This window comes from Sciurus vulgaris (assembly GCF_902686455.1).
Source record: "Sciurus vulgaris genome assembly, chromosome: 6".
NCBI classification, from domain to species: domain Eukaryota; kingdom Metazoa; phylum Chordata; class Mammalia; order Rodentia; family Sciuridae; genus Sciurus; species Sciurus vulgaris.
The window spans coordinates 32,029,144-32,054,377 of NC_136466.1; the positions used below are offsets into that span (position 1 = coordinate 32,029,144).

The 25,234-nt window shown below is 41.9% G+C and overlaps 1 protein-coding gene across 1 annotated transcript in view; it reads right to left on the reverse strand.

The window, feature by feature from the left end:
• FSTL4 (follistatin like 4) overlaps positions 1 to 25,234 on the reverse strand; it is a 399,917-nt gene that overhangs the window by 370,028 nt on the left and 4,655 nt on the right. Inside the window, exon 2 of the mRNA XM_079144143.1 lies at positions 3,265 to 3,298. Coding sequence (XP_079000269.1) covers positions 3,265 to 3,298 — 34 coding nt within the window. The remainder of the gene's footprint in view (positions 1 to 3,264; positions 3,299 to 25,234) is intronic.

Sequence of the window (25,234 nt, forward strand, 5' to 3'; positions counted from 1 at the left end):
AAAAACCAGGAGAGATTCTGCTTCCAAAACATCACAGAAACAATGACAAAAAATGAATTTAAGTTATTGAATCCAGCATTTTCCAAGTATATCAGTGTCCTGGGGGCTGCTATAATAAAGTTTCACAGACCAGTTGGCTTAAACAACAAATATTTATTTTCTCATAGTTCTGGAAACTGAGAGTACAAAATCAGGGGGTGGTAGGGCCATACTCTCACTCTCTCTCAGAAGGTTCTAGGGGACAATCCTTTCTTGCCTCTTCCGAGCTTCTGGCTGTTGCCAATAACCCACTGTCTCCATCATCACATGGAATTCTCCACTGTGTCTGTATCTAAAGTTTCCTCCTCTTATAAGGATGCAACTCATTGGATTAGAGTCCATCCTAATACATCTTAAGTTGGTTGCATCTGCTAAAATCCTATTTCCAAATAAGTCACATTCAGAAGTTCTGGGTTAGGACTTCAACATATCTCTTTGGGGACAATCTATAATACCAAGCTTATTTGGACATGAAGCACTTCATCAGGGCATCACTTAATAGGTCTTGAAAAGTACCCTTCAAGAACAAAAGATTCCAGTGCCTCTCTTGTGTCTCACCAAGACAGGCTCAGAATGAAAAGACCATGCACACAATGAAGATGGGTAGTTTGTGCTGAATTCAAGAAATAATTGCTTAGCATTGCTAGCTCTGGGCTGGAGCTGTAAGGAACGTGGGGATGATGGAGTGGAGGGTTTCCGCTTTCAGGAAATGAATAACTGATAGGAACCCTTATGTCTGAGAATTAGGGAAAACTACACACTCCAAAAATGAATTGGATTTGAGATGAAAGACAAAGCATGGAGGCTGTGGGAACAGTGTAATTCAGATGCAAGAAGGTTAGGTTTTGTCCTGTGGAGCATTAACACCATGCACCTAGGGCTGGGGGGAAAGACAGGGCAATAAGGCAAAAATCAGGTATAAGGCACACAGGGCACTCACTTCACCCCAACAACCCCAGCTCCCACAGTCCATTTCCAAGGCTAATCTTAGTTCCTCTCACTTCTCATAGATTGTCAAGAGTTTCCAAAGGTCATACAGTTGGAAGTTGAAATGGGCCACCCATTCATGACACTAAACCTCAAATGGAGTGTTTCCTCCTGAGTCAGGAGTCAGCTGAAACTAAACAAGCCTAAATGTGAAACTGCCATAGGTTCTTTGGTCAGGAGGCTGCCTGACCAGACCCAGATATTCTCTGAACCTCTCTGAACTCTCTTGGGCCTGGTGAACTGAGGTTTAGTTACCTGCTCCTCCCCAAGTCAGAGAAAGCAACCATTCTGAATTGTCTGTTGCTAGATAATAATGGTCTATTTTTGTTTGTAGAATTAATCATTTACTGAAATAGTCATAGAGCTTCTATAATTTTTACACTCATACACTATTCTGGACATTAATCCCACTACACGTGTCAGTGAAATGTCAGACTCACAAATATTTGGAACTAACCCATAGGGTCCCACCCTTCCTGCCTGTCTGCCAGGTTATAAGCATTGACATCAAACCACTGAATTATTTTCAAGAACTCAAACGCTCAACTTTGACAAGCTGGAATGACATTAGCTCATAATAGGAGGGAAGAAATTTATATGTCAGGACAAATTTGCCAGTACAAACCCAAAGCATATGTTCCCAGTCAGCCAGCTGCAAAAGATGATGCTTCCAGAGAGAGGGAAGTTGTAGGTAAGGATGGCACAGCCTGACTGTGCCTTTGTCCCTCCTTTGGACAATCTCATTTTTCTGGAGATTTGAAGTCACAAGTTCAATCATGACTTTTTAAGCCTTTGAATGAAAATATATCTGGTTCTTCCACAAACCCAGCTTTATTAGAGATACTTACAGCACAAGGACAGTAGCACAAGATTCCCAAAAGGTTAAGTGTATATGTGATTCCTTAACGCAAATTAATTCCAAATATTCACACTCAGGGTTTCTGACATGAAAAGAATATAATTCAAAACCAAAGTTCATGTCAACTTCTCTCCTTCAGGCTATTTTTCTACAACTTACAGTCACTGTTCCCTTATGAACACAAATTTCAGTGAAAGTATTCTTCCCTGTCCCATCCACCTTCATCCAGTTTCACTTTGTATGTATATCCACACAATGCAGTCATGGAGCAACTACGGATACAGTTCAAAGGACAATGGTTCCAAAACAAAAGACAATGGCAAATGGGAATGGGAGCTGGAAAGTTCATCCTAGTGTTAGGTTACTCAGATCCTTCAAATTTGGGATTTCAGCACCATGGACAGCAGCAACCAATTGGACTCTATAAATAATACTGCAAGTTTATGTTCTCAAGCTCTAGAAAGACAAATTGACAATTTGACCAGCCTGTCTCTCATTGGGCTGAATAACATAGGAACTAACAAGGTCGTGCATGTGTGCTAGATTTAGGAGTCAATATGGAATTTGCTCATATTTTTAAAATCCTGTCACTCTTTTGGAGACGGTAACACAAAGAAGGATGCAGTGAAGATGAAAACCAAGGACCACACTCCTGACCAAGAACTCACATTGGGTTTTGAATTCATATTCCCAGCCCTACAAAAAGGAGATGATTGTTAATGATTCCACAAATTACACAAAAGACATACTCTTAATAGGGACTATTACTGAAAGTGAATAAGGGAAATTTCTATTTCCACTAAAAGATTTCTGAAATTACCAGCCACATATGCTTACCTCAGAGACCAAAAAACAAATGTGCTGGAGGAATGTCAGCAAGGAAAAAGGAACATCATGGAATTGTTTTCAAAGGGAAAATTAATTGGTTATTTCTACTTAAATTGAGCCGAAGCTGTAAAAATCTAATCACAGATATTTTTCACAGTGGCATCTCTTTCCAGATATTGAAATACCTCAAACTATAAACCAATTTTTGCTGTTATTGACATTGATTTCATTTATTGAATCCAAATAATGACTGCAAATTAAATGCAAAAACAAGGCTTCTCTTAAGAGACCATGGTCATGCTCATGAGTGAGCCAGTTCCCCATGCCCTACCTTGGATGCTTGAAGATGGAAGCCATAGTTCTCACAGGCAAACCTGTCCTGCAGGTCTTGAGTCTCTAGAGCCAAATGTTAAGCACTCGGCTCCCAGAAAAGGCCACATGAAATTTCAAAGAACAGGCTGTCCACAGTCTGAAGTTCATCTTAGGTTCAGCAAATTACTTCTCAAATGTCAACACTAAGAGTAAAATGGAAATGAGTATATTTCCCCTACCTTCTCTTCTTGTGACTTCAAAGCTTCTTGATTCCTGAAAGAAAAGAGAGACTTGTGTTTTTGAAGAATGATTTATATTTATAGATTGTTGCAAATATCTCACTTCTTTTTAGTCACATATTCACAAAAAGGTGAACAGGCTAGTAAGAACATGACATGCAGCAATGTTGGGTCTACAATTTCACACCACACACACACACACACACACACACACACACACACACACACCTATAAATGTAAACCTCTTGTTGCCATGGGGGCTTACACAAATACATATTAATTAATTATATGCAAATTTTAATAAGCTAAGTTAATTTTCAGGGTCTTCCTTATGTGGAATCTGGGCTGTTCCCAAGTGTTAAGACAGATACTGTTCCAGATTGAAGTATCACCTCTCTGCCTGGTCTGTAGGTAGTTTAGAGACCAAGATTATATAACCAAAAGCAGGTTCCAATTTGTGGTGTCATAGCAAAGATCACCATTGCTTCCACGTGAGTCAGTGACCTCATCACATGACTGATTATACCCAACTCATAGTGTCCAAAGACCGGATCTTATGGACAACTTGGAGAGGCAGTCCATGCCACTGGACCAATTTGAGTCCTTAGATTTGCATAATTCAGTCTCATCTTTTTGATGCCAGCTATGTGCAGTGCAATAAGCAAACCATTTCAGAAATTACCCAGGTACAACAGAGTCTCTGCATTAATATTCACAGTTGAACAGGGAAATACAGAAGAAATAGAAATTACTGAGAAATCAAAGGGTGATTTGCCATGATAAATACCATTATTTTGCATTCAGCTGGAAACATAAGTAAAAGTGCTTTTTAAAGAACCTTTGAAAATAGCACTAAAGAATGGGCAGGTTTTCAGACAGGAATACAGGAAGAACAGTATTCCTGTTTTCAGACAGGAATACAGGAAGAGAGAATAGCAGGAGAAAAGGGAAGTGGTAGGATAGTGCTGGGGAGGTCAGGATGAGAGAAAAGCACCAGTGAGAAGTAACAAAGGGAAAAAACTGGAAATGTAAGCTGTGTATTCATTATTAACAAAATTATCACAAATGACCAGCTTAGGATAAAAAGTTTTAGGTTGAAAATAAGTTGAAAGTCCATGCTGGCCATGGAAGCAAAAACAGCCACTGCCTCACCACTGCAACCAAGATCATTCTGCACTAGTGATTTTCAAGCAAGTAGCATTGTCCCTCAGACCTTTGCGTTCTTGTCTAGCATCCTCTTGAGATCAGGAAAGGGAGGCAACCTTAGTGATGAAAGCTAGGAGGCACTGAAGAGTGGGCCCCACCCAAGTTATATTCCCTGACTGTACCTCTCTAATGAGTAAAAAACCTAAGTGGAGATTGATGGAGGATCCATGTTATGGGCTGTCAGCCCTTCAAATAACTCAAGGAACTAAATGAACTTCCAGAATACTGCTCCCTCCCACTTTCCACCTTGTTTTGGTCAAGTTTCTGCATATAGCAGAAAACATTCATCCTTGACTTTCTGAATCTGTCTTATTTCACTTAACATAATGTTCTCCAGTTCCATTTTCCAGCAGATGCCACAATTTCTTTCTTTTTTATGACTGAGAAAAACTCCATTTGTATATATTCCACATTTTTTTTATGTATTCTTCTGTTGATGGGCACTTGGGCTGGTTCTAAGTTGGCTATTGTGAATTGCTCTGCTATAAACGCTGATGTGCCTGTATCACTATAGCATACTGATTGTAGTTCTTTAGGATAAATATCAAGGATTGTATTATAATTTTCCTTATACATACATATTGAATATGTCTTTTTTGTATATCTTCTGTCATCATTAATAGAATCTTGTCCTATATTACATCTTTGAAATGGTTTTTGTTTATATACATATGATGAAACAATTTATTTTTATATTGATTTTATAACCACTTAATTTTTTGTTGTTTGTTATAGATTTTCCATTGATTCTTTGGGGATTCCTATTTGCATATTTATATAATCTGTAAAGGACATGATCTTATTTTTCTCGATTCCTATACTTTTAATTGCTTTCTCTTGTCTTACTGATTCAAATAATCCTTTAATCTAATGTTAAATGTTGTAAACATGGTGAGCATTTTTATCCTGTTTCCAACATTCAGAAGAAAATCTCATTATTCCCTATTAAGTAAAATGCAATATTTTGGCCTGAGTTTTATTTTATTAATGAAATCAATATACATTTATTGAGTTTTTAATATAAGTGTATGTTCTAACTAAAAATAGCTTGTTCCCTTACTTATTTATTTATTGACTCTCTCCCTTCACTGGGATGAGAGCTAGGATAGAGCCAGTATCTTTTTTTCACTTTTGTATCCTCAGTGCTATAATAGAACAGATGCTTAATACACATTTGTTGAATAAAAAATAAAGCAAAATATGTGTTGAATCTTATCAAGTACTTTTTCTGCATTTATGGAGATGATCATATGAGTTTCTTCTTAGCTCTATTAACATGATGACTTATACAGTGGAATTCATAATATTTCACTCTCTGTATTTCTAAAATTAGCTTCTCTTAGCCATGATATACTTTTAAAAATGTGCTCCTGGATCTGTTTGATAGGTTTTTCATGTTTTTATATTGTTTGGTCTACACATTTTTGTATATATATCCATAAATTATATTGGTGCATCTTTTTTACAGATTAGGAATTTAAATGATGCCAGCTTCATATAATGAATTTGGCAGTTTTCCTTTTACTAAGTTCTGGAATAGTTTAAATAAAACTAGGGTCATCAGATCTTTCAAGGTTTTCCCACTTCATTTTCCAGATATTAATTAAAAAGAAAAGATCTTGCATTTTCATCAGTGGCCTGAATCAAATCTCAAAATCACATTCTAAAGCCTATTCATATAATAACAATCCATATTTACAAATAAATTAACAGTACTTATTCATGGTGATATTGTGAAAATTAAATGAGATACACTTCCATTTTAGAATTGAAGAATAGCTTGTACTGGACTAATTCTTCTACTAAGAACAACTGTAACAGCTAGATTTTCTTTTAAAGAAAGCTTTTGAAGGCCTCCAACAGCAACCAAGGCATCAGAACTCAAAGGTCAATATTTGGAGAGAAGGAAAGTTCATTGAGGGGATCCCCATTTTAGCCACTGCCCAGGGGAATCTGGTTATTATTGTCATTCCATCTCCTTGACCTCATAGCACTAGTTTTGCTTTTTTTTTTTTTTTTTTTGGTTAGTTCTAAGACATTATAACATTTCAATTCCATGACCTTCTGACCTTTTGTAATCATATTGTCATGTAATTTACTTCACCAAATATTTTTTACATTATAGGGCATTATTATTGTGTTAAGCAGTCAGTCAAAATGTATTTATATTTATCCTTTTTTAATTTTAATTTTTTTTTTTTTACCTTTTCTGGTGCTCTTCATTCTTCTTGCAAAACTATGCATTCATCTCAATGATTTTTCTTTTGCCTAAAGAGTTCCTGTTAGCGTCACTTTTAGTGTTAATCTCTTTGTGATGTATTCTCTCAGTTTTGTTCTGTAAATGTATCTTTATTTGTCTTAATTTAGCTTACTTTATGAATACCTATATTTCCAGTGGATATTAAATTCTAAGGGTTTTTTATTTTCCAGAATTTTGAAGGTGTCATTCCATTGTCCTAGGGTTTCATTATTTTCTCCTGAAATGTCAGCTATCACTCTTACTGCTGCTCTATTGCCACCACTCACCCTCCAGCTAGGTTTAAGATTTTCAGTCATTTTTCTGTGAATATATATGGATGGGTTTCTTTGTATTGATTTTGCATGGGGTTTGTAAGGTTCTCAAATTTCTGGCTTGATGCCTTTCACTAATTTTAGAAAATACACAACCAATATCTCTTCAAATACTGGTTCAGACCAATTTCTTCTCCTCTCGGACTCTGAAATTTCAATTGCATGCTTGTTAGACCTTTACACCATGCTACATGTCTCTTATACACTTTTCTGTATTTTCTTTTTTTTTTTTTTCTTTCTTTCTTTCTTTCTTTTTTTTTGTTTTGGTACTGGGGATTCAACTAAGGGAAACTCAATCAATGAGTCATATCCCCACCCCTATTTTGTATTTTATTTAGAGATGTGGTCTCACTGAGTTGCTTAGTGACCTGCTTTTGCAGAGGCTGACTTTGAACTCATGATCCTCCTGCCTCAGCCTCCTGAGCCCCTGGGATTACAGGTGTGCCCCACCATGTCTGGCCACTTTTCTATATTTTCATTCTCATTTTTTTTCCTTTCATGTCTTCAGTCTAGTTATTTTCTATTGATCTACCTTTCATCTGATTACTTATATTATTAGTTGTGTTGAATCAGCTATCAAATTTATTTGTTGGATTATTTATTTAATTTTTAGTTCTAGAACTTCCATTTGAATTTTTTCTAGTAGATTCTAATTTTATTGTGCATTTTGTTTCCTATTTTCATGAATGTACTAGTCACAGTTATCCTAAAGCATGTGTGCATTCATTTTAGGATCTAGATAGGCTGTGGGTCTGTTTCTGTTGCCTGTTTCCTTGGATTTTGTCATTTGATGCTGTTTCCACATATGATGCTGAGATTATAAATAAAAAGCCTTGGGAATGACTTTATAACCTTCCATTGAGGTGTTACTTTTTCTTGATAGATGGAACATTGGAGGATCATCTTGATATAGTTGGGAATAAAGATTATTCAAAGATAGGCTGAGGCAGGAGGATCTTGAGTTCAAAGTCAGCTTCAGCAAAAGTGAGGCACTAAGCAACTCGGTGAGACCCTGTCTCTAAATAAAATACAAAATAGGGGTGGGGATGTGCCTCAGTGGTTGAGTGCCCCTGAGTTCAATCCCTGGTACCAAAACAAAACAAAACAAAGGTATATGGAATAATGGAAATAATGGAGGAATTAAGAAGGGAAATTTCAAAACCCACAATAATGGTTGGAGAATTTAAGAAATCTGTTATTAACTGATCAAACAAGTAGAAGAGAACTGAGTAAGGATAAAGAAGAGTTAAACATTATGATAACCCAATACGACTTAATTAATATACACCAAACAGTATCCAGCAAATATATACCACAAATTCATCCCATGTCCATTCAACATTTATAAAAAGTGACTATATGCTAAGCCACAAACAAGTTTCAAATTATTAAAATTGTGTAGAGACTATGCAGAGTTTTCTGGTTATAATAAAAGTAAAGTAGAAATCAGTAACAGAAAGATGTTAAGGAAAATCTCTAAATATTTGATCCATGGATTCAGAAGCATATCACATAATTTCCATAGGAAAAAAACCTGACAAAGAAATAACATTTTTGAGCAGAATGACGATTGAATTATAACATTTTCATTGTGGAATATAGTTAAAGCAGTCTTAGAGGGAAATGATGGCTTTGAATGCATTTTTAGAAAGAAAAAATAAAAAGCTGAAAAGAGATAAACTAAACATCTATCTCAAGAAACTAGAAAAATAAAAATTTAAGCCCAAAGAGGTAGAACAAAAGAAATATGATAGGTGCAGAAATCAATAAAATGGGGGGATTGCACCATGAAAAGTTGGTCTTTTGAAAAGATTAATAACTGAATAAATCCCTAAGAATAAGAAAAGGTATACAGATAAGCAACAAACCACACATGTTCAGTTTCTGACATCAATGTAATATAGTAGGGGAAAATGAGTTTTCAACTGCTGGCAACTAGATCAGTAGGACATTGGAGGGAAAAAACAAAAAACAAAAAAACCTCAAATCGCTTCCAGGTGGATTGTAGATCTAAAGGTGAGAGGTAAGACATTGGGATAGTGCCATAAAAGAGCATCTCCATGACCTTCAATAGAGGGAAATTTCTTAAACAGGATGTGAAAGCAGAACCGTTAAGGAAAGGAATGATATTTGCTAAAATTGAGACTTCTGTTCATCAAAAGATACAATTAAAACAGTGAAAAGACAAGTCATTAAGGGAATATATTTGCAGTCTATCTGTCTGAGAAAGGACTCACTCAGAATATATAAAGTACTTCCACGAATCAATAAGAGAAATACAAATAACCTAACTGAAAAACGAGCAAAAGATTTGAACAGGTACTTCACAAGTTTGAACTGCAATAGGACTTGACTCCACCTCCACAGCATAGATAGCATTATAAAAACCTGATGATATCAAATGTTTACAAAGATACAGAGCAACTATAATTTTCCTATTCTCAGAGGAACAGCACCGGCAGGACCTTACTCGCTGGTCCAAGTCTCAGTTCTGTGTGCCTCCTCCCCTGGAGACAAGAGCTGCTTCCTGCAGGTATTGTGCTTGATTATCTCAGCGTGTCCCTTATAGCTTTTTTAATCCTTCAATATCTATTAAACCAATTTCTGATATTAAATTTTGTTAAAATAACTATTGTGACTTGTTTTCCTGATCCAACAATTCAACTTCTAGGTAAATGTCCGACAGAAGTATGGTCATGTGAGCACCAAAATGCACGCATGAGAACGCTAATCACAGCCTGAGGTCAACAGTCAAGAATAGTGAACAACTCAAATACCCACCAGCTATAGAATGGAGAAATGGTGACAGATCCATATAACGAAAACTTGACAGCAATGCAAAAGAATGAATTCTGCAAAATGCCATGACTTGAAAGAATCTCAGAAATGATGGAGAATGAAAGAAGGCAGATACAGCAGAGCACAATTTTAAGATTTTAGTTTTATAAGTTTCAGGAAAAAAAAAGAATCTCTGGCGATAGATTAGTGGTTAACCTTTGGGGATTTAATGACTGAGAGGCACAGGGTGGCTTCTGGGATGCTGGGAATGTTCTGTATGTGTTCATTTTGTAAAAGTTAATTGAACTCTACACTTGAGATATGTGCACTTTTTATTTGATATGCTTCAATAAAAAATTTAAAAATAAAATGAGACAAAGTACCCAAGAGTATGTACCAGAAGTTTGTTGAATAGAAAAAAGAACCCTCTGTCCCTAATTTACAGATTGAGAAAGTTCTTGCCATGGTTTGAATATCCCCTCCAAAACTCATGTTGAAGTTTTTTTGTGTGTATAAAATATAAAATATCTATTTTTTGAATTTTTAAATTTGTTCTCATTAGTTATACATGACAGTAGAATGCATTTATGCATTTTTATAAATCATACATAAATGGAATATCATTTCTCATTTTTCTGATTGCACATATTGTAGGATGACATCGGTCATAAGTCATATATGTACATGAGGTAATAATGTCTGTTTCACTCCAGTATCTTTCTTACCCCCATACCCCTTCCCCTCCTTTCACTCCCCTCTACCTAATCTACAGCAAGTATTCTTCTTAGCCTCCCACTCCTTATTGTGAATTAGCATCTGCATATCAGAGAAAACATTTGGCCTCTGGTTTTTTGGGTTTGGTTTATTTCACTTAGTGTGATATTCTCCAACTCCTGGGAAAGTATGAAGAGGTGGAACCTTTGAGAGGTGTTTAGGTCATGGATTAAGCGTGTTACCATGGGAATGGGTTAATTATCATGGGAATAATAATATCCTTGACACAAGGATAAGTTTGGCTTGATTTTTTCCGGATCTTGAGCATGTAATTCCTCTCTCTGTGATACTCTGTCTTGACAAAGAAAGAAGGACCTTTCCACATGCTGGTGCCCCTTCTTGAACTTCCCAGCTTCCAGACCTGTGGGAAGCAGTTATAAATGACCCAGTCTCAGGTATTCTGTGGTAGCAGCAGAAAATGAACTAAAACGATTCTATTGTGTATCACATGAGATGAAGTGGCCTGGCCAGGACTGTGCTCAAGTTTCTGAAGTCCTAGCCCCACATTCTTCTGCCTCAAAGTAACTAATCCACAAACATTCATGAAAAATAGGACAGAGACTAAGAGTTGGGCTCTGAAGTCAGATGGATTCAGGCTGTATCAAGGCTTGTCCCCACCAGTTGTATGGCACTCACCTTTGTTAAATGATTTAACTTTTCTAAGCCTCAGTTTATGCATTTGTAAAATTCATATAGGAAGAGTTCATTCCTCATAGAGCAGTTGTGATGATTAAATGAAATAAAAATCATTCTGAGCCATGCCTAGCAGGTGTCTGGCACACACAGTTCTCAGACATCACCCATCATCACCATGATCATCACTAATGAAAATAACTAAGGGAGAAAGATAAGAGACCATTTGGGGAGGTAAATAGGTTCACTGACTCCCTCAATTATTAAGTCTAAATAAGAATTCATCTTTCCAGTACTTGGAAAAGCAACTCCCTAAAAGCTGAAGCAGAAATATACAGAACGAAATTCATTGACATAAATGACACCAAGGCCCCGGATGCATTGCCTAAGGAAGAAATTATTTTCTGCAGAAGCTTCAAACCAGATGGTTATAAATGAGAGTTAGCGTACGGGCATTACTTAATGACTAAATTTCTTTAACTAAAAATCTAATTTTATTATGGTATAAATCATACTTTCTTGAAGTAGGGAATTAATTTTAGATTTTTCATTCACTGTTCATAACCTTTCCATGAATTTGACAGCCAAATCATTTTAAATGTCATTTAACCAATACAATACAACAGCTTTATTCCTCATTGTACCCTTCCTGAATCCATTATCTCCCACTATAATGTAGAAGAACTTAAGTAAAAAATTACCATTCCATAAAGCTCTATTTTACTGTGCAGTTGAACAGCATAATCTTTATTTTTGAATCAATATAATGTGAGTGCTGAGTAATATTTTTCATAATCCAAAAGTCTATTACAGATTCTCAGTTACCAAAAAGCAGTTCAAGAGCTACTGTAAGAGTTCGAATGCAGATCCTCAACTGCCATCCCTAGAGCCTTCCAGTGTCCAGTGGGCACAGAGGATGAGGCACAGGGAACGGGGTGGTGCAGCCTTCCCTAGACTCTCATCACAACTCCTCATCCATGCTGCCAGCCATCCCCAGTGGGTCTGTGTCGCGGGGAGGTCTCATGTCACTTAAGGTATTATCCAGTAGAACGTTGGTTATGTGGGTTAGGAAAGTGGGGATTCAAAATATCCACACAGAAAAAGACATGAAACGGGAAGCTCCTTGGAACTCAATATGACCAGGTCTACGCAGACTGAGCAAAGCAAGCCTGCCATGAACTGGCCAGGACTGTGGAGGTCTCCATGTTGAGTGTCCTGATGATGGGCCCTGATGGTAAGTTCCTCTATCTGGCAGCAGAGGGGTGGAGGGAGCTCCCAGCTTCAGGGCTCCTCGGGTCTCCACTTCCCAAGCTACAAAGGGAAGTTCACATGTTCAGTTGAGAAACCATTAAGTACAAAGGAGAGGAAGCCTTGCTAACAACTCCATTGCTACTGAAATTCTGACATCCAACTTCTAAGTTGTTCATCTCTGAGATGCTCTTAAAAAACTAATGCCTCTTTAACAAGCCTCTGTACAATTTTTCCATTTATTCATTTGAATTTTAAAAACTTAACTCTGGCGACTCTCATTTTTGCTAGGAAGGCACCATTCTGCAATTAAACTCTTCACTTGGACTGACAGAATATAGCTAAATAAAGTGATGCCTTCTGTGGCATGTATTCCATTACCAGCTCCCACTCACCCAGCACACACCCAGCATTTTGTACACGTTATCTCATTTATATGGCTGAATTAAAGGCAGAAGTAAAACCACTGAGTTGATAGGTTTCCCAGTACATCATGTCCAAGTCTTCAAAGCCAAGTGATGGAGAAGGTGGGGGATTACCCCTAAACTCAGGGCTTGCTGGAGAGAACCAAGCAAGGAAGAGAATTTTCCGGGGGAGAAGCTGAACAAACCTGGCTCATTCTAGTCGTGTGGAGCCTTCAGCAAGTGTTCAGGAGGGGCAGGCTGCTGAGAAATGCTACCAGGTTGAGGTGTCAGAGCTTACCTCCTGCCTCACGGAGAATAGCCTCAGAGTCCCTGGGAACTCTCTGGGGTTAGGGACAGGTATGTGTACTCCAGGTCCACTGGTTAACTGCCTTAAAGGCAGGTCAAGGTAGGAGGGGTGAAGTTGACAATATGAACCATCATATACTTAGATAGCTGAGGAAATTCCACACACCATGGCCCTGCATCTGTCAATCGGCCCTGTCATATACTGCCTGATCAAGTGACCCCTCCCTGGCCTTTTGCAGTGCCACAGGAGACTAAGAACTGAAGCAGGGAGGGTTGAACAGGGCCACACAGTCAGACAAAGTGTGATTCTCTAACACTGATGCTGAAATTCAGAAGGTATGGTGCACAGTTTTGTGTGCCTTCTATTTCCTATCTAACCATGAATGGGCCAGTGTAAGGAATCCAGAGCTCATGCAGGACTGGGATGTCTAAAGTAAGGTAGAGAATTTGAAAGGAAGTTTAGTGAGACAAAAAATATCATGTATGGATGACTTTTAAAAAATATCAAAGTAATCTCTTTTACTATTAAGACATTCTTCCACTTGACTATTTTTTTTAAAAAAGTCACCAAGATAGACCCATCAATAGCATCCCTGTGGGCTCACAGGAAAACTTAAGTTTTATTATGTCTATGGAGGAGACTGAAATGAACCTTCAAAACCTCCATTAGGTCTGAATAATTTATTTTATTAGTAGCTGCTCCCTCAGTGGCACCATGAGGGAGCTGCCCAGATACCTCCCGCTTCAGTTTGTACTTCTGTGAAATGGGCAGATAGATGGCTCAGTAACCGGGATCTATCTCAGAAACACGGGCAAGGTCCACATAGGCTCTGTATAGGGTTTTCTAATGAGGAGCAGACAGTGATCAGTGAAGGAGAAAGACATGACACTAAACAGAAATGGAATCAACAGTGATTTCCAGATATCAGACAGATTTAAAAAAAGAAAGGCTCGGGGATACTTTCCAGCCTTCCTGGATAAGATGATTGGGGTGTTAATTTTCTCACTTTCAAAAGTAAATAATTTTAAAAAAATGAAGATTGAATGAGTTTAAATTATTGATATCATTTAAAGCTTTATATTATGTTTTTTATTTACAATTAAAGAAGAAAAGTTAGCTCTGAATTTAAGGCAGACTTGTGCAATAAATCTACGAAAGTGACAATACAAGTGGACACCAAGTTGCGTTTATGGAGTAAATGTCGATAACCAGTTGATCATTCGCCTTGTTGAACATCATCACACACACACAGCGAGACTGAAGGACCATGAAGGAAAGAGGAAACTTCACATTTGTATCTCTCTGACAACCCAACAAATTAAAAACTAATAAACTTTTTGATTTGGAAAGTAACCCATACTCTTCCTCAGAAGAGGTAATAACCACATCCGGGACTATCATTAATAGCAGCTGGGGGATCTAGCAGGGACCACTTCTTTCACACGTCATTTCCACCAGCACTAGCAAGGCTTGACAGAACATAAGCCATTCTGTGCAGAGTCACTCAGCCACACAGAGCTGGACTGAAGACCCAAGCACATCTCCACCCCACCCCACCACAGTCCACACCTACGCCTACACCATCTCCTCCTAGGAGCTCTAAGCACATCTTATGGCTGGGATGAGACCAGATCATTTAAAGACCTCCTGGTAAGAATACTGGTGCAAGTCAAGTTTTTCATGAGGCTCATGGGACTGACTGTCCCTGAAGCCTGATTGTCTATACTCTTCCTTTTATAGGTAAGTTTCCACAGAAGCCCAGGGACACTCTGTGATACATTCTCCACTCCAAGCAGTTTCATGTCCACTAGGTGTCCTGACAAACTAGCAAGCATCTCCCCTATGCTGGCTTTGTTACAACTGTCTACACTCCCTAAGAAAATCAAGGCCACTTTGTAAGTGTCTGAGGGCAGGGGGAAGAAGAGCGAGCAAGGTCAGATATCCCTGGGGAGGAAAGGATAGGTGTTTATGTTTTAATTATTTGTGATCCCCTCCAAGTACCATCCAACGGATGACATGACAACTTCAACCTGTTTAACTTAATATTCTAATCTGCCACTTGGTTTTCTTTCTACCAGATGTGAGCCCAAGTTCAGGTTGAGAATATCCTGTGCCTAGAAAATTAAAAGACACAAAAGGAAGAAAGGCTGCCCTCTGGCATAGTCCTCCAGTTGGAGTCTACTTCCCATTCTTGCTGTTGCACATGGAGTGAGGGCGTCAAGAGAGGAGATATGATATAAACATACAAAACATTCTGGAGTCAGGGAGTGCAGGGCAGGGAAGGTGAGTGAACAAGCTGGGGAGGCCCACTTGCAGGCCCAGCTGGGCAGCACCCACATGGGTAAGCATATGGTGAGTGGATGCTGTCATGGGGGTACTCATTGCCATTTCTAAGGCCACTGCTGGTTCTTACTTCTGGTACCACAGCTGCGAGGGGTAGAGATGGAACTGGTCCTGCTCAGGTGGGAGCAAGCCATTCATCTATTAGGATGGTTTAGTCCCTCCTGCCACCAAGCAGGCCTCCTTCTCCAGCTTCATGTCGGGTGCTGCCCTGAGCCCTCCTGACAGTCCCCTTCTTCAGCCTCCACAGCCCCTGGAGTTAGCTCTGACTCCTTCCCACTCCCAGGCATGACTTCCCTTCACCCAGCATGACTTATCCTTAGGACTTGGTGATTTTTGATTGTTGTCTGAATAAATAATTGGTGTGGGTGCCCATGGGCATCTGCTTGTGTATGAGGAGATACCCCCCATGCATTGATTAGAAGGCACTTTCACTGTGCTACTATAACACTTATATTAAAAATGAAACTTAAAGTAGTTTAAATTAAATGAGTTATATTTAATTAAAAAGCCTCGAAGGCACAATAAGGCTCTTTTCAATTTTCTTTTATAACAGAGTCATAAGGAAGAAAGGCACCATGGTCAGCAGAGCTGGGTTGGTATTTACATGGTACCTGGCCCATCTGAGAATCCAAGGAAAAACAACAGCTTTCTTCCCTATCCTCTCCCTGGGCCTTAGGTGGGAACTCTGAAAGCTTTTGTTTCCTCAACTGAGGATGAGATTCAGGGCAGTGCCTATAAGATTGTGCAGAGCACAGAATGAAGGGACGTCAGAGAGCATACAGTGTTGCTGCGGGTTGGAGAAACACCTCCAGCCTTGGCCTCCCACAGCTCCCAGGAGGGGCTGTGTGCTTAGGGCAAGAGCACATGGAACAATACCCCAACCAACTCTCTCCTCAAGGAAGGTGGGCCTTCTGTCTGCATTTCCTCCACAGCTAACCCAGTGGTTCTCAAACAGACAGTACCTTAGCTAATGCTGGGCACATCCAAGCACTGTGTCCTGGGCACTGGGCAGAGCTGCCAGACTGAAAGAGGTACTCCTTAATGTTTCTAGGCTTCTGGGGCAGGAAAGGACCTGCTCCTTCTGCCAGTGCCAGTGGGCAATGACTGGGAAAGACAAGGTAGAGAGAAAGGCTTCATTGTTTGTCCAGGGTTGACCTGTGAACCATATTAACACTGATCCAGGCTGCTTATCTACAACTCTTTTAACCCAATCCAAGCTGTCACCCGTCACTTTCTCTTATCTTTCTATGCTGCTCATTGGCTTGTTTGCTCCAATCTACTTAAATGCCAGGGTTCACATATCTCAGGCTGCCTGTCCATAGAGCTATCCCCAGTTCCTCACTCCTGAGGGGCTCTGAGCACTCACTGTGCTCATCCATAGGGCAGTGGTACAACTTCCTGGTCCCCCTGATCTCCTCAGCCCCATCCACACACCCAGAGAGGTGGGTAAGCCCTGAAGGAGCCCCATTACCCACTATCCCACTACCACAGCCTAGCCAAGCTTGGTGCCCATTGTGCCTGGGGCATGTCCCACTCTTACCTCTGGGGAAGAGTCCTTGGCTGCATGCCAGCAACTCCACATGAGGCTGGCCTTTGGCTTAGTGCCACCCCTTGCTCTCTCCAGTAGCCTGTGGAAAAGTCAGCAAACACCAGCACTTTCTCACTGCAGGGCCTGGCCCTCCCAAAGACTTTATCTGACAGTCAGCAACTTGGTTGCTGATGCTGGGCATTTTTCTTCCTTATGGTCAAGGCCCAAGGCCTCACTTCTGAAAGGGAGACTGCTATTGTCAACCCTTTGGAACTTCCCAGGGCCACCACACACCATCACACTCAGGAGTACACCCAGAGCCAAAACACACCTTTCCTGTGCACAGATACAGCGATGGCCAGGCCAGGCCCTGCCCTGCATGAAGGCAACAAAGTCCCCACTGGCACCTTTGAAGAAGTGCAAGGAAATAACCAAAGGGGTGTTAATTCTTGGGGTTTCAGTAGCTTCCCAGCACTGTGCAGGGGAGGAGAGTGAGTAGGGGCAAAGCTCACCCCTCCTACTGGGAAGGTCAAGAGGCTACACACATTCTGGCTCCCAGAAACTACCTAACGTTTTGCTGCTCTCCAGCTGGTGGGATGCCTTCTCTGATCATGTTGTCTGCTTTGCCCTTTCAAAGATCAGTGGCATTAATGTCCTTTTCCCGGCCCCCCAAAATAAGGACTGGGGGTAAAAGTACTGTATTGAGGTTAGGAGCACAAGCCTGGGATGAGAAACCAGGTGCAATCTCTGCTCCACCACTTGGTACAGGGGAGACCCCCCTCCAGTTCACACCATCCTGAAGTCTCAGTTTCCCCATCTGTAAAGTAAGCAAGCTAAAGTGCCTCATAGAGTCTTTCTGAGAAGTCAACAAAGTAATCCACAAAAAAACTCTGATAAAATAGTGGCTGTTTGTTAATGCTCTTATTGATAGCTATGGGGAATCTCCTCTTTATGCCTGAAGCAAAGGATAAGGAAAGCCATTAAGCACCCCAGCCTGGACCTCCAGAGGCTACTCTCCTGTCATCCCCAATCTAGAGGCAGCCCTGGTTCTCTATGCTGTCTGACCCTTGATTATACAGATGCCATAACAAAAATCAAGTTCCGGTGGAACAAGATTTGCCACCTTGCTAGGAGTAGGGTTGAGCCTCAGAGATGAGGGAGCATCTATCCCATCTTGTCTTTCCTGGTGATGGGGCTAATCACCCCACAATAGCTCCACTGCAATACTGTTGCTGGATTCCACAGGGTGGCAGACTCTAAGAAGGGGCAATGCGGTCAACTTACAACTCCCCACCTATGTAGCATTTCTTTCTTCCCAAGAAGAATGTAACCCCAAATCAGTTGCCCTAGGAGCTCCCTATAGCCCCAGGATATGTGGCTCTGGATGACAACAATCACATCTGATCCCCAAAGCCTGCTCCCTTTTAGTCAATTGGATGGGTAGTACAGGGATATAAGCTGTTTTATTTCCTTTTGTACTCCCATAACAGAACACCGAAGTCTGGGAAATTTATAATGAACACAAATATATTGGCTCACAGTTCTGAAGGCTGGGAAGTCCAAGATGGAGAGACCAACATCTGGAAAACACCTTCTTACTGCATCATCTCATGGTGGAAAGGTAAAGATAGGGCATGAGAAAGCAGGAGAGTGAACTCACAGATTCAAGCCTTTTATAACTGGCATTGATCCATTCATAACTTAACCACCTCCCATTAGGCCCCACCTCTCAACACTGTTGTATTGGGGTTGAAGTTTTCAGTGCATGCTTCTTGGGGGACACATGCAAAACCTAGCACAGACCCTGGAGCCAGGATCATAGGCATCAGGATAAGTGCAGGGGAGGATCAATGGTGACTGGCAAGATTCAAGTCAGCCTGCAGAGGCCAGGCCTAACCTACCTGCTTAGGTGTCCTAGGGACAAACATATCAGCCATCTAAACCTCCAGCTGCAGGTGGAGCAGTCTGGTGTGGTGAGAGTGTGGTGAGGATACTAATGAGACAGGTAGAGGAAGGTACCCAGGCAAAGCAGAGAGACAAGATGAAAAGCTCATTTCCTTCCTGCCAGACCATATACCCACTTAAGTTCCAGCCTGGAAGGGCTGAAAGCTCCACTCCATAAAGTACCTGTCCTAATGGTTCAGTGCACATCTCCCCCAGTGCTTTTTCAGAAACTTGAGGCTACTTTTCTGTCTCACCACTGTCTACCACCCACAGTAGTCTCTCCCACCCCTGCCCCAGCCTGTACCCACACTCTCTCCTACAAGTCCCTGAGTGCCACCTGACATATTAGTACTTACCCCCAACCACAGGCAACTGGACCAGAACTGATAGTTCTCACTCTTGAACACACAGATCAGATCCCTAGAGAGACAGTCCAGGACCCAGAGCTGTAAGTTTGTGTGGTGGCAGAGCCAAGGCCACCAACTACATGACACATTGGGGCAGCAAGATGGGCCTCACAGCTCTATGGAAAGGCCAGTCTGCAAGGAAGACAGGCAAAGGAGAGAGAAATGGAGGTGAGAGATGGTGCTGCTCAAAAGAAGAGAGATGAGGGAAGGCTGCCAACTGCTCTATGTTCCCAGCATCCTGTGCTATTTTCTGGATGAACATCCATGGCCTAATGATAAGGCTTTTTTGTACACCAGCACCTTAGCAAGTGATTCTGCTCGTGGCCACCAAAGGGTCTCTACTGGGTCACTAGACAACAGGCCCAGATAGCCACCCTGGCCAGGTCAATCTGTTCTCTCTGGTTGGCATGGTCCTAGTTCATCCCACATCTGTAACTAGAAGGAGTCCTCCTCCTTAAATAAACACTCGGCCCAGCCAGATCCCAGCTACCCTCTCCAAGGCCCTCCATCGCTAAGAGAGTCCTTAGCAATCCACCCACTCCCAGCACATCTGCTCTCCATTCTTGCTCACCCACAGCATGGCCCACATGGCTAAATGAATACACTTAGCAAGTGTATAGGTGATTTCTTAAAAATTGCAATGGCTTCTTCTCTCTCATGAGCTATCAGCCCACGGACAGGAACTTCCTGTAGAATATAGCTCATGACCATCTTGACTCAAAATACAAGAACAGTCATTTGAAAGAGTTTAGATTTAAATCTATATTCATTTTCATCTAGAATGTATAATAACTCACAGATAATTCTGTGCTCGTAAGCCTGGCCTTAGAAGGATTTTTGTTCCCAAGAATTACTGCACAGTTGACTACATCATTGGATCAGGATGGACACCTGGCTTAAGATGTGATTCCTACAGCAAGGGATATGACCTCCGGTATGAGTTTGGGTCACTAAGGTGTAACAGGACATGTTGCACCCTAAGCAAGAGCAAACAGCAGTCATGAATGGCCATCCCATCACCTGTCCAAATTCCCTGAGTGGGACTTAGGAGTTACTAAAGGACACAGTTCTATCAGATGGAGCCACCTTAGAAGGGTGGACCCAGAGGAGTTTAGGCCCTGGTGGACAAGTCTTGGGGTCAAGGAAGGTGACTGGAATACCCACAGAGCTCCTGCATTTGGCAGTGTCCCAGGTGACACTCAGAGATCCCAGCTTCATCCAGTCCCCAACCCACCCTCTGAGGTCTTCGGACCAGCTAAGTCCTGGGCCAGGAGAAATATGTGACACTAGATCTGCTCTTGGACCGCTGCGTCCTGAGAAGGGGGATATCTAAACTTGGATAACAAGCACCCTGCCCTGGAAGCAGCAGTGGGGGAGGCAGGGGCTTTCTTCCTTTATTACTCAATAAATAGACCTAATTTTCTTTAGGCTAAAGTTGAACACTTAATTTAGTCATTGTATCTTTTCTGTGTTAGAAAAGATCATTAACATAGTTGTTTAATCCCTCCTGCTAACGCAGAATCCGTTCTGCAACAACCGATTGCTCCCCCATCCAGCTCTCATACCCCACTGGTCCTGAAACTCCCAGAATGGAACCAAGCAAAGATCCAATCACTTCTTAACCATGTGGCTAAGCTTAGAACAGGGCTGAGCACACAGCTGAGTACTCAATGGAGAGTTCTTGATCACTAAGATTTAAGACACAAAGTGTCTCCAGCTGACCTGCTCAGAGACCCATCTAGGCAGGTTATAAGAGGTCAAATCAGAAGTTCTACTTTGGGACACAAAGACATAAACCTAAACTGCCAGGCATGAACATGCAAGCACAAAGCAGAGGAGCCATTCTTCATAGCTAATGTGAGAAGGGCAGCATATTTGACAACCAAACAGAAGAGAGCGGAGGAGAAAGAGGAGGCATGGAGGGGCATAATTTAGCAGCACTCCAACTGCAGCATCCACCTGGTGGTCTCTGTTTTGTGACATCTTCCAGCATCCCACATGAAAATCTATCTGCCTAGAATGGATGCACCAAAGGTTGCCTCAGCAGAACCACAGAATTTGAGGTCTCTTCTGTGGAGAAAGTTTTCAAGAGTGTTTTAAATGCAAGCCTAGAAAGGAAATAGGAGAAAGGTTCTGTTTTCTTTAAGTAAAAAAGTAGGTTTTAAGTGACAGCAGGCCTTGAACAAGCTTAGATGTAATCCTAAGACAAACATGAAGAAAAGCTATCAGGAGTCTTATGCCTACTAAATGACATTTCAGAAGAGAGTGTTCCTTCCACCCTTAAGTCCTCCCTTCCCCTTTGTTAGGGGTCACAAGCTATTTCCATCGACCCTGAATATTCTAAGCATGACAGAGCATCCTAATTTGTTGGATGTCATGATTTACTCTTTGGGTTCATGTTTCTTGGTGATGGTCTGGTGTGCTTACAGTAACGATGCTGGCCTCTTCCTGGAAGGAACAGCCAAAGCCAGGTGAAACCTACCCCCCACTAAAGGAAAAGCAATTGAGTCAGGTCCCACCCTATCCCTCCACACAGCCCATAGGACTTTTTCAGCCTCTAATGCTTCAGTAAGGATGTGGGAAGGTGAGACTTTGATGGAGACTCTACTGGAAGTGGAAGCCAAGGGAAGTTAAGAGATCTTCCCTTGGGGTTTCTTCTGTAGGAGTCTTAGAAACTCAAGAAACCTTATCTAAACTCTACATGATACCAAAATACATGATAAAAGACGGTTTACTTACATTATGAGTTGTATCTTGAAGGAAACTTAGAGGGGTCTGAGATGATAGACACAAAGCCGCAGCTCTGACCACCATGTTCTGAGCACCCCTCTGCACTAGGCACCACATGCACACATCTTAGTCATTGTAACAACTCTGAAAATGGGACTATTATTGCCTACATTTTACTCATGCTGACCAGAGGTATGGAGATGGTAAGTGAGCCCTCAGCCACATACCTGGCAAAGGAAAAAGCAGCTGTGAGCCACTGGCTCTGTGACTTGAGGGTACCCTGAGGCAAAGGCAGCACTGGGACACCTTGGTTGGGCAGGCAGCTTGAAAAGTAGGGGATTCAGCCCCAGCAGGAAAAGTCCAGCTAGGGTCTTATTGAAAACAATAACAAGTACCCTGGAGGAGAAAGTGGGAACATAGAACATCCAGGGTGAGGGTCAGCAAGAGCTGCAGAGCTTCCTGAGGCAGGCACCATAGCCCACCAGCAGCCATGCAAGCCACCACAAGCACAGAGGAACTCTGAGCAGAGTGGGAAGAGATGTGCATCAGAGGAGCAGGTCAAGCTCCGGAGGCCCAGGCCCTCACCAGGGCTGAAGCCTGACTGGTCATCATGGTGCCTGTCCCCTCAGAGGCTAGATGTTTCCCACATAGGTGGTAAGTAGACCAGCAGAGGTGGGTCCCTGAGCCATTTGGCAGGTTCATCAGATAAATTCCCTTCACAACTCTTAAAAAGAACACACACACACCACACAATTCTCTCTCTCTCTCCCAACCAGACTCCAAATAATATAAAAACTCAAGCTTTCAAATACTTTAACAAAAGCAACAGTAGTAGCTTTCATCTCTGGCTAAGACTTCAGAAGGATTTTGTTTTGAATGCAAGGCCTTCTTGGAATGCAGAACAGGAAAAACTAAGGTAAGGGGGCTCCATCTCAGGTTGTGGCACAAACACAGCCATGGCCCAGAACTCCCCTTGACACAATGGAAGAGAACTCTTTCACGTGGTCCCCAACAAAGTCTTGGGTCCGCACCAGCCTGCCATCCACACTGGTTAATCCCCTTCTTCCCCGGGCAGAGTCAGGCTGCAACAAATCCTTAGATTGAGGGAAGACCTGAGCCCCACAGGCCACCACATGCCTGGCCTCACTCCAGCCACCAGCATCACTGCTAGTTTTCCTCCTCGTTCAAGAAGCAAAACAAGGCTGCTTTGTATAAGGAGGAAAGATCTGGGTTTGAAGGTGCTCCAGGTCATAGGGAATGCCTCAGGCTAAAAGGCACATGGCCACCTTCCCAAGAGCTGAGGCCCAACAGGCAGATGAATTATCAGCCCCTTGGCTTCCTCCATCCAACACCATCGTGCCAGCTCCCACAGCAATCTCCTCAGATGTCACCCCGCTCAGAGCACACCGGGTCCACATCATCCCATGTCCTTCCACTGCCTACATGGCTGGTGACAAGACAAGGCCCAGGAGCCTCATAGCAGAGACCACAGCAGTAGAGGCAGAAGGAGAACGGCTCTAGCCTGGCAGCATGAAAAGTAGAGGCCCACTGGTGGGGGCCTGTTAGAGTCTGTCTGATACAATGTGACATTCACTTCTCTCTAAATGGGAAGCAGAGCCATAACCCACAAGTCATGGAGGATAAATCAAGCAGATGATTGGGGCTTGGCAGATCTGATGCTCCCAAGTCCCCGACAAATGGAGATTGTAGCCCATCAACCAAGGCAGGTCCTGATGTCCTGATTACGAGTCTGGGAAGCTTCCTAGAGGAGATGGATTATTTAGCAGGAGCAGCATAAATAGTTAGATGAGTTAAATGCTAAATTAAGAGGAAGAAAAATAATGGTTTTCTGTGAACTCATAAATGCTTATTTTCCTGGGTTACAGAATTTTTCAGGCCAATTAAAACTCTGTCAACTATGATCTCAAAATACTAAAAGACACACAGTCTGCTAACTGGTACAGAGTTTGGAAGGGCTTACTGGGAACAGAGATAGAGGAGAAATATCCAATATAAAAATTATAAGACAGTAACTTCCCTACCCAAGAATAAAATAAAAACAAGACCAAAAACGAGACCACTAGTTGAGGTGTTCTTCAGAGGGCCTGGCTGGGACTGGGCACGAAAAGGTGGGAAGGCACCAGTCTGGGCTCTATGGCGGATGCCCTGCAGCAGGAGCTGTGACAACCCTCAGCATTTAGAATCACCTCCTTTGAGATTTAAAATCACTACAGAGCAGCCAAAAAGGAAGCTCTAGGTTCAAAGATCCGAAGTGACCTGTGCACCTGCTTGAAAATAGGGAAAAATAACTCTGGAACCCAGCATGCTTAAGTTTACCTCTCCCTTCTCCTACCCTCTTCTCCCAGTCTAGTCAAGCTGTTTAGCAGCATGAGTACAGCCTGCCCATTTCTCTCACTTTATTGGTCATACTAAGCATCATCACATTCACAAAAGCTTAGAAGATCAATCCAACCAGGGTTCTCCTTCCTGTGTGCGCATGTGGGGGGAAGGAGGCTGGGACTTCTCTAGGGTATTTTCTGCCCAGCATTTCTGGAATGGGAAGTATGGGCATCACCTGGAGCTTATGAGAAATAAAACTCTCAGGACCTGTGCAGACCTACTGCATCAGAATCCGCACTGCAACAAGAACCCAGCAGCTGGCAAGCAAGCTGAAGTTTGTTAGGCTCTGGGGCAGACTCAGGATGCAGTGGGGCACGGCACGGCACATACTAACTCTGCAAGTGGGACACACTTGGAAGGATCTGCTGCCATTTTCACCTTAAAAATGATGGATGTACTCATTGGTCTGCAGGTGGGAGGTGGTAACCCTCCCCACTTTACCTGAGAAACTAAAATCCCCATCTTGTTTCATGGTTTGGATGTTAAATGTCCCAAAAGCTATGGATTAAAGGCTTGGTCCCCAGCTGATGGCACTATTTGGAGGCAGTGAGAACTTCAGGAGTGGGGCCTCATTGGAGAAAGCACATCATTGGGGCATGCCCCCAAGGAGATATTAGGACCCCAGATACTCCCTATCTTTCTCTACTTCCTGGCCACCTTGAGGTGAAACGCTTTGACCCACCACAGCCCATGCCAT